This window comes from Thermobia domestica, chromosome 7, assembly GCF_964235325.1.
Source record: "Thermobia domestica chromosome 7, izTheDome1.hap1.1, whole genome shotgun sequence".
NCBI classification, from domain to species: domain Eukaryota; kingdom Metazoa; phylum Arthropoda; class Insecta; order Zygentoma; family Lepismatidae; genus Thermobia; species Thermobia domestica.
In genome coordinates this window covers 136,134,074-136,146,849 of record NC_137460.1, presented here as the reverse complement: position 1 = coordinate 136,146,849, position 12,776 = coordinate 136,134,074, and the positions used below count along the sequence as shown (strand labels likewise).

Sequence of the window (12,776 nt, the reverse complement as noted above, 5' to 3'; positions counted from 1 at the left end):
TAAAGAATACACAAATAACTAGCAAAATAGTATGTAGTATTTTTACTTCAAAATATTCCATACCCTCTTTTTGAAACAAAATAAAATTAAAATAAAACATAAGAGAAATACTTAGATTTATATGATACACTTAAAGGCTGCACATCTAGAGCTTTTGGTTCTGTATATTCTTGAAATTCTACAGTTAAGTTTTATAGAACCACCATCACAGTTTACCCAATCCTCAAGTTTTCTGAATTTTTAACAAGAGCGATTCAACATATCATTACGGAACTCCCCCCCCCCCTCAAAAAAAAGTCTACGGAATATATTTAAGTTAAGCTAAATACAAGTGCACAACAAACATGACTGAGTGATTAGCTTTTGCGCTTCTATCGGGAAGTCCGGGATTCAACCAGCATTCGACCATTCTGACAAAGCTTTTCTTCATTCCATCTGTGAATGTAGAAATAGTGCCTGTACTGTGAGTTGGGCGACTTCCTTTTTTATTGTTTTTAAATCGTTATTATTACTAATTACCAGCAGTGACGGTTTTGCGAAGGTTAGGGGGGCGGTCTTTCGGACTGAAGCCCGTTCCCCAAAGTTACGGAATGTCTGCAACAAACGAAATATCTATTATTTATGCCTTTACTCATAAACTTTAAGCTCCCGTCAAATAAAAATTACGAATGTTTAAAAAAACTAAACATTAGTAAGAAACCCTTCCCAAAATACTTTTCTAAATCCGCCACTGATTCTCAGTATAAAATGATTTTTAAAGTTGTATCCGGAAGATTATTGCTAAACATATAAACGAAACGAAATATTAGTTATACCTGTACTCATAAACTTCAAGCACTTCCCAAATAAAATTAGGACTTTTTAGGAAACGAAACAATCAGAAAAAACCCTCTTAAAGTACTTTTCTAAATCCGCTACTGATTATTTGTATAAATTGGTATTCAAGGTTGTGTCCGGAAAATTATTGCTAAATCACTTCACAGCTACAGTATAACAGAAATGTGGAAGTACGGTTTGACGGATATATTGAAAAACGTACGCTTTGACGGATAAATAGAAAAACGGGCAAGTTTAACTTTTGCGCTAGAAGCTAGAGTACTAAAAGCTCTTAGAAATGAAACACGGATGACAAACTAGAGAAGAAAAAAGATGTCGATAACTCAAAAGTTAAAATAAAGTTAAATAGCCTCTAAAATTACCCTCAAATACTACATTCTTCATGTTAGCTTTAATTCGTAAAACATGTGCTCCATCCATCTTGATGGTGAATTTCAGAGCGAAATATCACATTCAGGTCATGGAATTCTTATCTAACTATAGAATATACTATAAGAAAGCTATTTAGATAGAAAAATCATGAAGTTAAAAAAAGCCAAAATTTCCAAAATTCTCGTGTTTTTTTCCAAAAAAGCCGGCTTTTTATGTGAAAAAACCATCGATTCAAAAAAAGCCGGCTTTTTTTTTGCATCTCTATTAATACTACACAAACTAGGTTCTAAAACTGTAATATTGTTTATTTTCTTTAGCATTAGGCAAAAAATTTGACCCTACATAACTTTGGTTTCCTTCGTTTGTGCAAGTTGAAATTTGGTGTGTAGACTAAGTAAGACGTGTAGAATCGAATAACATCAATTTTGAAGTCAAAGTAACAAAAGTCCTATAACCCGTCTCCGACCAGTTGTTCGAAAGGTTTAAAAAGGCCTTTGATTATAGATCTCCTTGTATGTCATATCTATTCTGCTTCTGATTTCCTACAAGTGAGACTATACAATATCACAATAATAATAATAATACAAAAACATCATGCAATAGTACGTCTCTCAAACCTTGGTTATACTAAGTCACGAAAACGTTTACATTTGACATTAAGGACGCAATAGTGTATATTTAGCAAATAGGAAATATTCACATACATGACGCAAACTTTTCGTAATGAAACAATTAGGTTTAAGTTATTTCCCATCTCATGGTGTTACTTACATTCATTATTGTTGTTTGCTGTTGTGTTTGTTGTTCGTGTCAAGGTTCCTGTTTCAGCAGAAAATTCAATACACAACTTCCCATTTTCCACTGAAGACGATAAGGATTCTATGTTGCTTCTGTTGTCTCCATGGGTGCATTCAATAACTGTCAAAAATAAGAATAATTTCAATAATCAAAATAAAATACCTATGTTAAGTGAAACAGTTTGTATCAACTAATAGAAAAGTACCTAGGTACATATCTTATTTATGATAGTACAATAATGTTTTGTGTTATTCAATACACGACTTAAAATCCGCAGTTACGAAATAAATCTCAAAAATTACACCATAGCTGCAGGGGTGGATCCAGGACCGACTTCTGGGAGGGGAGGTTGTTATACTGCTACTTTGAGCTACTTTTAAGAGCTTCAAACTCTGGGATGGGTTTTCTTTATATATATATATATATATATATATATATATATATATATATATATATAGACCCTATATATATTATATATATATATATATATATATATATATATATATATAAGAAAGTTTCATTCTCTGGGGGGGCGATCGCCCCCTGGATCCGCCACTGCATAGCTGTATGTCAAATATTACGTTCGTAATTACGAGGAAGTATCAAAAGATTCGTTCAATTATCTAGAAGGTGACGAACTACGAACCCCCCTCTGACATGTATTTTATAGTTAGATCCTTGCATGTTAACTATGCAAATTCTGAACTCGTTAGAACAATTCTTTCTTTCCTTTTTGCAGGTAAATCATTGAAGGCGTGATGATTCATAAACTTGAGTCACGGAGCATCATTAAGTTCGTCCATCTTCAGGGGAAACTAGCAAAGCAGATCCACGAAGAGATGAAAGCAATCTATAGGGATGAAAGTCCATCCTATGAGAGAGTATCCAAGTGGAAATGGTAATTTCAAATTGGACATATGATCACCGTGGACGCCTCTAGATCTGGAAGACCATCATTCAGTGATGATGATGCCTTGATGGAGAAAACAGAAGTATAACCATTGAAAATATGTGAGAATAGGTATGAGTTATGGGACTACTTGGAATATCATTCACAATCAGCTGCATTTTCAGAAAGTATCAGTACGGTGGGTGCCACGACCGCTCACACATTTCCAGAAGAGAAATTGCGAGGACACTGCACGAGAAATATTACATCACTGTGCAATGGATTAAAAGGACTTTTTCAACAGACTAATGACAATGGATGAAAGGTCTTTATGACACTAGAAATAATGGAAATGAGCAAACAATGGAAACATTCCTCCTCTTCCTCCCTAAAAAGGCACGAGTGCAGACGTCAGCCACCAAGGTTGTTTTTCGTTTTCTGGGGCTGTGAAAGGGTTATCATGACAGATTGCCTACCACAGGGGCAAACTATTATTAGTACCTATTATTCCCATCTCCTGACTAAGTTACGAGAGAAACTGAAGAAGAGACGCCTTAGTCACAAAAGAGATACTGCTGTTGGCAGACAATGCACAAGCTAATTCTGCCCATGCATCCATGATGAAGGCAATGAAATTAGGATATGAAATATTGACCACTCTTATACTCACCGGATCTAGCACCAAGTGACATCTTTCTCTTCCCAGAAATGAAAAATTCAGTCAGAAGACGCCATTTTGGCAGTAGGGATGACCTCATTTTAGAGATCTAACTGTGATTTCGAAGCAAAACTGCAGACTTTTACAAAATGGGTTTACGGAAAGTGAAGAACCAATGTCAAAAATGTGTCGCTAGGCACGGTGGCTACGTAGAGAAGGACTAATACGATCATGATGTCAGAGTTCTCCAGCGTGGATTTCTTCTAAATGATTGCACGAACTTTTGTTACCTCTTGTATATAGCTAGTTTGTTCGGTCATTAGGGTTGGGACGTGTTTTTAATCCACCATATGCACTGGACTTAAGCCCTGTAATTATAATTTAATCCCAAAAATGAAAGATGCACTTCGTGGTATTCGCTTTCGGACTATTTCGGAGATTCTGCACGAAATAGGCCGCTCCGTGAGAAGTAGAGCTTCTTCCAGGTAAATTTTCAGGATCCCCCAGGAGCTAAGGGTAAATAAATTGCTATTGCCAATATACCAAAATAGTATCCCAGTGTAGCCTACTCCAATTTTAATTTTGTACCCGTAGAGAACATTTTCTGGAAGAAGGCCTGGTCAGGAACTGTCAACAGAACAGACGCTGGTACGGGGATAATATTACGACTCCCACATCTCTCGCAATGAGTTGTTGAGAACGCTAGTGACTACATTGAAGGATTGTAGATATTTCTCGCAAGTATCTCCTTTGTATTAGTAGTATTTAAATAGTTATCAGTATTAAATTTGAAATTTCCAATTGACGTATTTATACATACATTTCATACAAAGTAAAATGTTTCACTTCCTCAATTTAGCTTTTTTAAAAAACAGAAAACACTAAATGACATTAAATGTGTGTGTGTACATTTTTTATGTCTAATGTAAGTTGAGAGTTAATATATGTAGTAATTACTTACATGTCATTATAATAATATATTTTGGTGATTTTTTGTGGGAAAAGAACTAATTTGGATAACATGCAAATATATATGTAAAGCTTAAGCTCTTCACTCGTATCTGGCAGTCGAAGGCAGTGGGTTTGATTTCCGAAATCATACTAGCAATAAAAATCCGAATAGGATTCGTAGGGGTCCTATAATAGGTGAGTGTTAATCTTAAACTGTATCAAGTTGTATCTATGTTTTAAAAAAAATTGAGATGGTTGATGTTCTAGTTAGGAGTCTGTTTAAAGTATGTCAAGTCGAAAGGCCAAATTTGCCCAAAATCAAAGATAAAACCAATAAATTATTAAAAATAATCTGGAATAGAAGCGATACTTATTATTAAATACTCTTAGAAGTCTTGTTAAATCTGTAAGTAAGATTAGTCTAGAAAGATTGAACATAGTTAACACCGGGAACCAAAACCAGCGTGTAACTTTACATGTTAAGAACGACTTAGAAGCAATAACAGTGGTCTCAAGGTTATTGATGACACACGCAGATGGTAAGTGAGATTGCAAATTCGGCTGAGGTTGGTCAACGCTGAAGGCTAAACTTGATCAAGGCCAAAGACGAAAACTGGAGTGAATTTTTATACTTCCAAACTAAGCTATGTCCACTTGTACAGCCGTCCGTCTGTCTTATTAGAGCAAAACTGGTTACGAGACATCGAGAAACAAATTTCGTAATAGATTCACTACCCCAAGAAAAGATACTGGGCCTTATGGACAGTCATTCTGACGCGCGATTAGTGCCATACTAAAGAGTTCGACTAACATATGCTTCCTGCACTAGTCAAGCCTTTAGTACGACACTATTCATACGTCAAAACGACTCTGCATAAGGCGGATTATGTTTACTTGCATCTGTTTTCTGAAACCGGAAGTGTCAGAAAATTACAATTGTTTCCAGTTTCAATACGAATGTCCATAGAGAGAAAACGGCAAGACATACCGTAAAGCGGTATTTGGAACCAGCTGAGCGTCCTGTCCTAACAATAGGTTCCATTTATTTACTATGTTAACCATCTATTGAAACCGGAAGTGGTAGAAATGAACCACTTCCAGTTTTTCAATGTTGATTGCCATAGAACAAAAACGATAATAGGTAACAAGAAGTGTTTTTCTATTCGATTCAGCATCTCAAAAAAAAAAAAAAAAAACACCTTCACTCGCATCTCTGTACACTGAGAAAAAAACGTATGTGGTGTACATAAATACGTAGGTTACATGCGTGAATCATGTAGTTTTTGGACTCAACGTACAACCTTATGTAACATCCTGTAGTAAGCGTATAACTGAAAATCTATGTTTTATACGTACTTTTTGTATAGGTGTTCCGAATAAAGTACTTTCCGTACGAAAGACAGAACTTCACATAGGCGATCAGGACCTCACATGCAGATAGACGTATATACCATATAGTTGACATATGTAATATACGGAAGACTGTTAGATGCCAGACATTCTGCAGCGGTATGATTTAACATCTAAGCGGGGAAAAGGGCAGTATGTATGTAGGATATGGCTTATGTATGTTCCGTAAAAACTTCCGTAATAATCATAAGGATACCGTATATTTGTACAATATACCGCTGTCCGTAAAACGGATTTTTCTTAATGTAATGCAATGGCATACTTCGTGGTTCCTCCTGTTTACATTATTTTGTCGACTGCCTCTATATATTTGATATGCAAATATATGCGCATTTTATAGTATTACAATCTAGGGTATGCCAGTACTGGTTTAAAGTTATAATAGTTATAGGTAAAAACGGTTTTGTATTATTTATTTTAATTAATTTGTTTATTATCTGTAATTTATTTTATTTCAATATTGTATTAAGTTTAGTATGCAAATCTATGTGGGATCAAAATCATGGGTTGCGTAATGACAATTCACAGTTTCTTGACGGCATTATGGATGCTGCACATAATAAAAAGTTCCATGTGAACACGTTTAAAACCAGATATATCTTAGGCAATCTGTAGAATGACAAAGTTTTCCAGCTCTATCTATCTATTTTAGCGCAGTCGCTAACGCTCTCGACTTCGGTGCAAGCGGTCCCGGGTTGGATTCCTGGTGGGGGCACTCGATCGCAAAGTGTAAAATACTCTTTCAGGATAGCTACCCTGAATGAGGTTTACCTGAGTTTTTCTCATTTACACCAGGCAAATGCCGAGGTTGTACCTAATTTATAGGTCCTAGGCCGCTTCCTTCCTTCCCCAATCCTTTCTTCCTTTCCTTTCTCCGGATAGTGTGCTTGCCGAGGGGCGTCATCCCTCAAACGCGACGGGCTAAATGGCCTTCTATGCCGAAAGCTTAGAAATTTAAATACTAAATCTCTCTCTCTCTCTCTCTCTCTCTCTCTCTCTCTATATATATATATATATATATATATATATATATATATATATATATATATATATATATATATATATATATATATATATATATAGTACATATAGGGTGAGCACCAGTGGTTAATAAGCTGTTAGGCGAGTTGATTGAGTTGATTTTGAGTTTAACGTCCCTTTCAACAGCGAGGCTATATGAGACGGGACCTACTGCTTAACGTGGAATCCGAACCACATGAGCTCTCGCCGGGAATCGAACCCGGATCTCCCAGAAGCTGTTAGACGAGATTCAATGACACCATTAATCTAGTTTAATCCTAAGATCGATTTCTAATTTGAGTTAATGGCTCATGCTGATGTCACGTGTGCTACATATATTTTTATATCGGTCAGATATTCGGTAATTTCCGGAAAACCGGACGATACTGTAGCAAACGGAACGAGGGATAATCATGTGAATGTAACAAATTTAAAATATGTTGAAACTCAGAAAAAATAATAAAATAAAAATGGAATGACAATAAAGGAAACTCTTGAATATGCAGTATATAAAATATTCAAGAGTAGTAATTATATTGTGGAAAAGCAGTATTTATTTCGCTAAAATTACGTAGACCAAAATAAAATGTAACATGGCCTTTGTTAGCCCAAATAATATCCAAGTAAAGAATTATACGTTGCCAGTTTCTTTAAGTTGATCCAAAGGTACGGGAACTGAAAACCATGAAGGACATTCAATTAATAAGAAGTGGGCATTGAAGCGAGAATCCTTCTTTGGGATCGAGGGTCAAGATTTATACAATCTTAAAAATTAATAGTTTCTTGTCAGACTCTGTAATTCAGTTTCTTCTAACACAAGTAGAAAACGCATTTTTTTATTACGAAAGATGTGTGTGATAATTTTTAAGCAGCTTTCACTAATTTTTTTTTAAACCATGTGGTAGGAAGATCTACCTGTTTTACGTAACTGTCAAAAGTACTTGTTTGCCTGTCTTTATAAATTTTGCCAAAAATGCAAGTTGGCTGGCAATTTCTTTCGTGATTATAAACACATTCTGTTGAAGAAACAGGAAAACACGTGTATACAATATTATTACGTTTCAGTAACTGCAACATCTGAGGTTCGAGTTTAGTATTCTACTTAAAAAAAGAAACAAGTTCTATTAACAGTGGGAATTCACATGGTTCGGATTCTCGTTGTTAATAATAATAATAATAATAATAATAATAATAATAATAATAATAATAATAATAATAATAATAATAATAATAATAATAACAACAACAACAACAACAACAACTACAACAACAACAACTACTACTACTACTACTACTACTACTACTACTACTACTACTACTACTACTACTACTAATAATAATAATAATAATAATAATAATAATAATAATAATAATAATAATATCCTAAGAGTAAACTATTATATTTTAACTAGAAAGAAGATTGCGCAGAAGTGAAGTTTCGGATTTTAACTTTTCCTTCAATAAGATATGAAACATATGAATTTTCCGTTTTAAGATATATACAAAAATCCTGAAAAGATATGAAATTGGAAGATTTAAAATCCCTTGTTTTTGTTGATTTATGATGCTTCAGATTTTTGGAGTATTTTCAAGATAACAGCAAATTTTGATTTTCACCATCCAATAAATTACTCTTATTTTGGTGGGGAAGAAGAATTTTAAAAAGAAAACAAAAACTGGAGTGTCTTCTGTGAAAAAAAAAACTTAAGTTGAAAATTCGGTCCGGATTCGTTGAATTATGTTGCCTTAGGGTGAGTGTACACGTACGTACATCAGGGTAGACAGACAGACATTTAAAAATTACTTTTTTATTTTCGGCATGTGAGTGCATTGAAACATGTAAATACGTTGAAGTGTCAAATTCGATTTCTTTTTACACGATCACCTAACTTTATTCTATCCTATTGTTACTCGAAAGTAAATTCCAGTAAATAAATAAAATAAAAGATTCTGAACGTAGCTCAGTCTTAGATGAAGAACAATGCATGAAATACGAATGTACTGCAATTTTTTTTTCTAGTAGCCTCCTGTTATGGCATTTATGTATTAGTACTTACTCCACCTCCACTCCCATTAACTTTACTACCCATTTTCTTCTGAAGGGTCAAGCCCAAAGAGGAAAACATATTATCGTCGGTTACGTTCATAGTTCAATGTTCTCACCTTGATGACGACAGTTCATTCTTTCTTGTACGTCAGTTTCTCAAAGTGCAATTGCATGTGTTCATTTCTTCAGGTCTATGAACTTCGAGGAAAAATGGCTACCACAAAAAATAATGTTGAGCCATTATGAAAGAATATAGCAAACAATGCCTCTGAGAGTCATTTTGACTAAATTGCCTGTATAACTGTACTGGCAACCACAATCTTTAACAGCTGTATACGTATTTACCTTGGTTTGCGTGATGCTCAGTTTTCGAAATAATAGTATAATCTCAAGTAGTGACACGATCGCGAGCAGGTTTGCCAATTAAACTTTATTGTGAGCTAAATTTAACTTATTTGAATAACTCTATCGGTGGCAGAAAGTTGAGAATGGCTTGACTTGTAATATATATTATATATATATATATATATATATATATATATATATATATATATATATATATATATATATATATATCGGCCGGATTTAGGGGGGTGCACCGGAGCACGTGCACCCCCCCCCCTCTGTTGTGAATATACACTATCTAAAGTGAAAAGCTGGCAGTGAAAATAGCAATGCCTTCCGAAAATTTCATGTCATGTTTCCGTTCCGGGCTTAAAAGAAAGCGGATTTTTGCAAAAGCAATAGTTTAAGTCAGTTCCTATATACACCACAGATGCCTCAAGGCATTTCAGAATTTTAAATTTTATTCAAATGTACTGGTAGTTAACGGTGCACCCCCCCCCCGTCAGAAAATCTTGGATCCGGCCCTATATATATATATATATATATATATATATATATATATATATATATACAGATATATACAGGGTTTTCATAAAGTCTGGACGGATTTAATTTGCTTATAGTTTCATAAAAATGCTCATAATGAAATCAAATAAAGTGCAAACGGTAGCGGAAGGATTAAATTTTTAGTTGGCAACACTGTTAGATAAGCGGCAACTCTGAAGACGTTGAGAGGGAGGGCAAGGGTCAGTTTCTTACCAAATTCCATCCATTGTTGTTTTCATTGTTGTTTCAATGTTGACTGTTAAAAGTAAGTTGTAAGCTGTATTGGTGTGTGTGTCCAGAACGACATCGTGTTCCAACAGGACGGGGCACTCCCTCACTATGCAATCAAGGTGAGACAGTTCCTTGACGAGAAATTCCCTAACCGATGGATTGGCCGCGGTGGTCCGATCGCTTGGCCGCCAAGATCATCCGACCTTACCCCCTGCGACTTCTGGCTTTGGGGTCATGTGAAAACGGAAGTTTATGCAAAGAAGCCAAGTGGTTTGGAGAACTTAAAGGACAAAATCAGGGCGTCTGTGGCTGGCATTTCGGATCAAACACGCGGAACGCTGTGAGTGGATTCCAGCGCCGCCTACGCAAATGTGTGGACGTAAATGGCGCCCAGTTGGGGGTGTGGCGGTGAATGAACTGAGCTGGTGCAGGTTACAGATAAAAATTTAATCCTTCCGCTACCGTTTGCACTTTATTTGATTTGAATATGAGCATTTTTATGTAAATTATAAGCGAATTAAATCCGTCCATACTTTATGAAAACCCTGTATATATATATATACAGTGGAGTCTCGTTAATTCGAACTTGGATAATTCGAAATATTGGATAATTCGAATACAAGTCCATTCCCCTTGAAAATTGTATTGAAAACAATAGTAAAAAATCGCGGATAAATCGAACTTTTCAACCTATGTTTTGGATAATTCGAAGTAAATACAGTTGAAAATTTTTAATATTGGACAGATGTAAAGAGAGAAATACAGTTTTAACGTGTTTTCAGTTATCCAGATGCAGCCATAGGGAAGAGTAATACAAAAGATAAATAGAAAATTTATGTAATCATAAAGATTAAGGTGAGTTGGTAAGAAGTAAAGATAGAGAACGTGTGCCAATCTCATCTTGTTTCAGAATTGCTTGAAAATTTAAGATGAATTATTGATAAAGTCAACCAAATGTTATTAATATCGTATTCCACGCAATACATCAAATTCAAGATTTATTGACCGTACAAAAACAATCAAATTTAAGCAAATGAGGTTTACGACTTCTTTAAAGTGAGAACAGAATATTCAAATTGTTACTAGTGTTTAATTGTTAGGGCTATTCAATGTATGTTGTAGTGTTGTACGTAAATATATTTTCCATTGTACACGTAGTTTAAATTATGTGGAGTCAATGTCGTTTGTTAGTTTGCGGTATTCGATCACGCAAATAATAAGCTGCTTTAAAGGTAAAGTCTGCACCATATGAATATGTTTTTGATGCACAGTACTTTGGTTTCTTTGTTGTTATATATGTGAAAATGAATGTTGTTGGATAATTCGAATTTTGGATAATTCGAAGTTTTTTCGTGTCCCCTTGGACTTCGAATTAAAAAGAGTCCACTGTATATATATATATATATATATATAAGAAAATGTCACATTAAGTTATAAAGCCAATTCTAAGCATGTACTCACCGGGCTTCGGTTAAAGTCGGTAGCATAGTGTGTTTATGATGAGTTGCCAGTCGCAAGGGGACTTGTACCCACAATGATTTATGGCACTTTCATTGAGATGTGACAGATGGTAGAATAAAAGAAAATGACCAATAATAAATAAGAATAATGTATGTATACTGAAATTGATTAATATTCTCAATACCCAAATAAAATACAAAAGAAGAAACATACAAATACTACATAACATATGTGAATGCTAATTGATATCGAAGTCGTCATACTTATATCAAACAATGCAATGATAGTTATTCTTTTCCCTAGTTTTATAATTAATATCCTGGTGACTGCTTCTCAGACTTCTTCACTATCATGTTGAAGCTGTGGACGGAACGAAGTAGAATGATCGAAGCGAATTGAATTGTTGAGCAAGGTGGCTCAATGGTAGAGCGCTTACCTGGTGTCCCTGGTTCGGTCCCGGCCAAATAAGTTTGTGGTGGACAACATTGTGTGCGTGAGTTTTCTCGGGGTAAGCCCGTATCCTCCCACATTCTTATTCCACTAATTCATCTATAATCATTCACTTGCCTTAATCATCTGACTCCCTTAGACTAAAGGGCATATTCGAGGGAGGTTAAACTGAAAAATTTCATTTTCATTGAAATATGTCCAAAATGACCACACATGAACTTATATGCCGCATCTGTGTAATCATTCTTCTCGGAAATGTGGATGAAAGAAGGGATCAGAGACTAAAGTGAGATTAATACAAATTGTTCCATCTTTTCCTGTTTTATCTTTAATCTCTATTTCCTCTTTGAATTATATAACAATACGAGATTTTACAATATAGAGTACTAGGATTTTATAACATGCCCTTGGAAACAACTTCTTAATGTGTTTTGTTTTTTTGTGTATATTTGGACTTCAAAACGAGGTACACTGTATGCCCAATATTTATTTTTCAAGAACCACTCCTTTCTTTGCTTTATAAGCCCTGTACTCGATCAGTAAAAAAAAGTGTGTATTAGTTAAAACTGCATTACCAGCAACATTATCAATTTGCAACAACCCGGTTTCTCATTCTTGTATCGTGTGTGTCGGTGTTTCTTTGAGAATTAGTCGAAAGAACGTCTTATACGTCGATACAGAGATGTTTATATTCAATTTCAATAAAGGTTCTCAATTATTCCGTGTTGTTTGATATTTTCCTTCCTTCTTTCGGTGTGTAA

General features: G+C 34.8%; 1 protein-coding gene across 1 annotated transcript in view; it reads right to left on the bottom strand.

Annotated features, from left to right (window-relative positions):
* Positions 1–12,776, bottom strand: part of LOC145690410 (ATP-binding cassette subfamily G member 4-like) — a 271,793-nt gene that overhangs the window by 51,994 nt on the left and 207,023 nt on the right. The window contains exon 6 of the mRNA XM_081765255.1: positions 1,981–2,127. Within this exon, the coding sequence (XP_081621381.1) occupies positions 1,981–2,127 (147 nt within the window). The remainder of the gene's footprint in view (positions 1–1,980; positions 2,128–12,776) is intronic.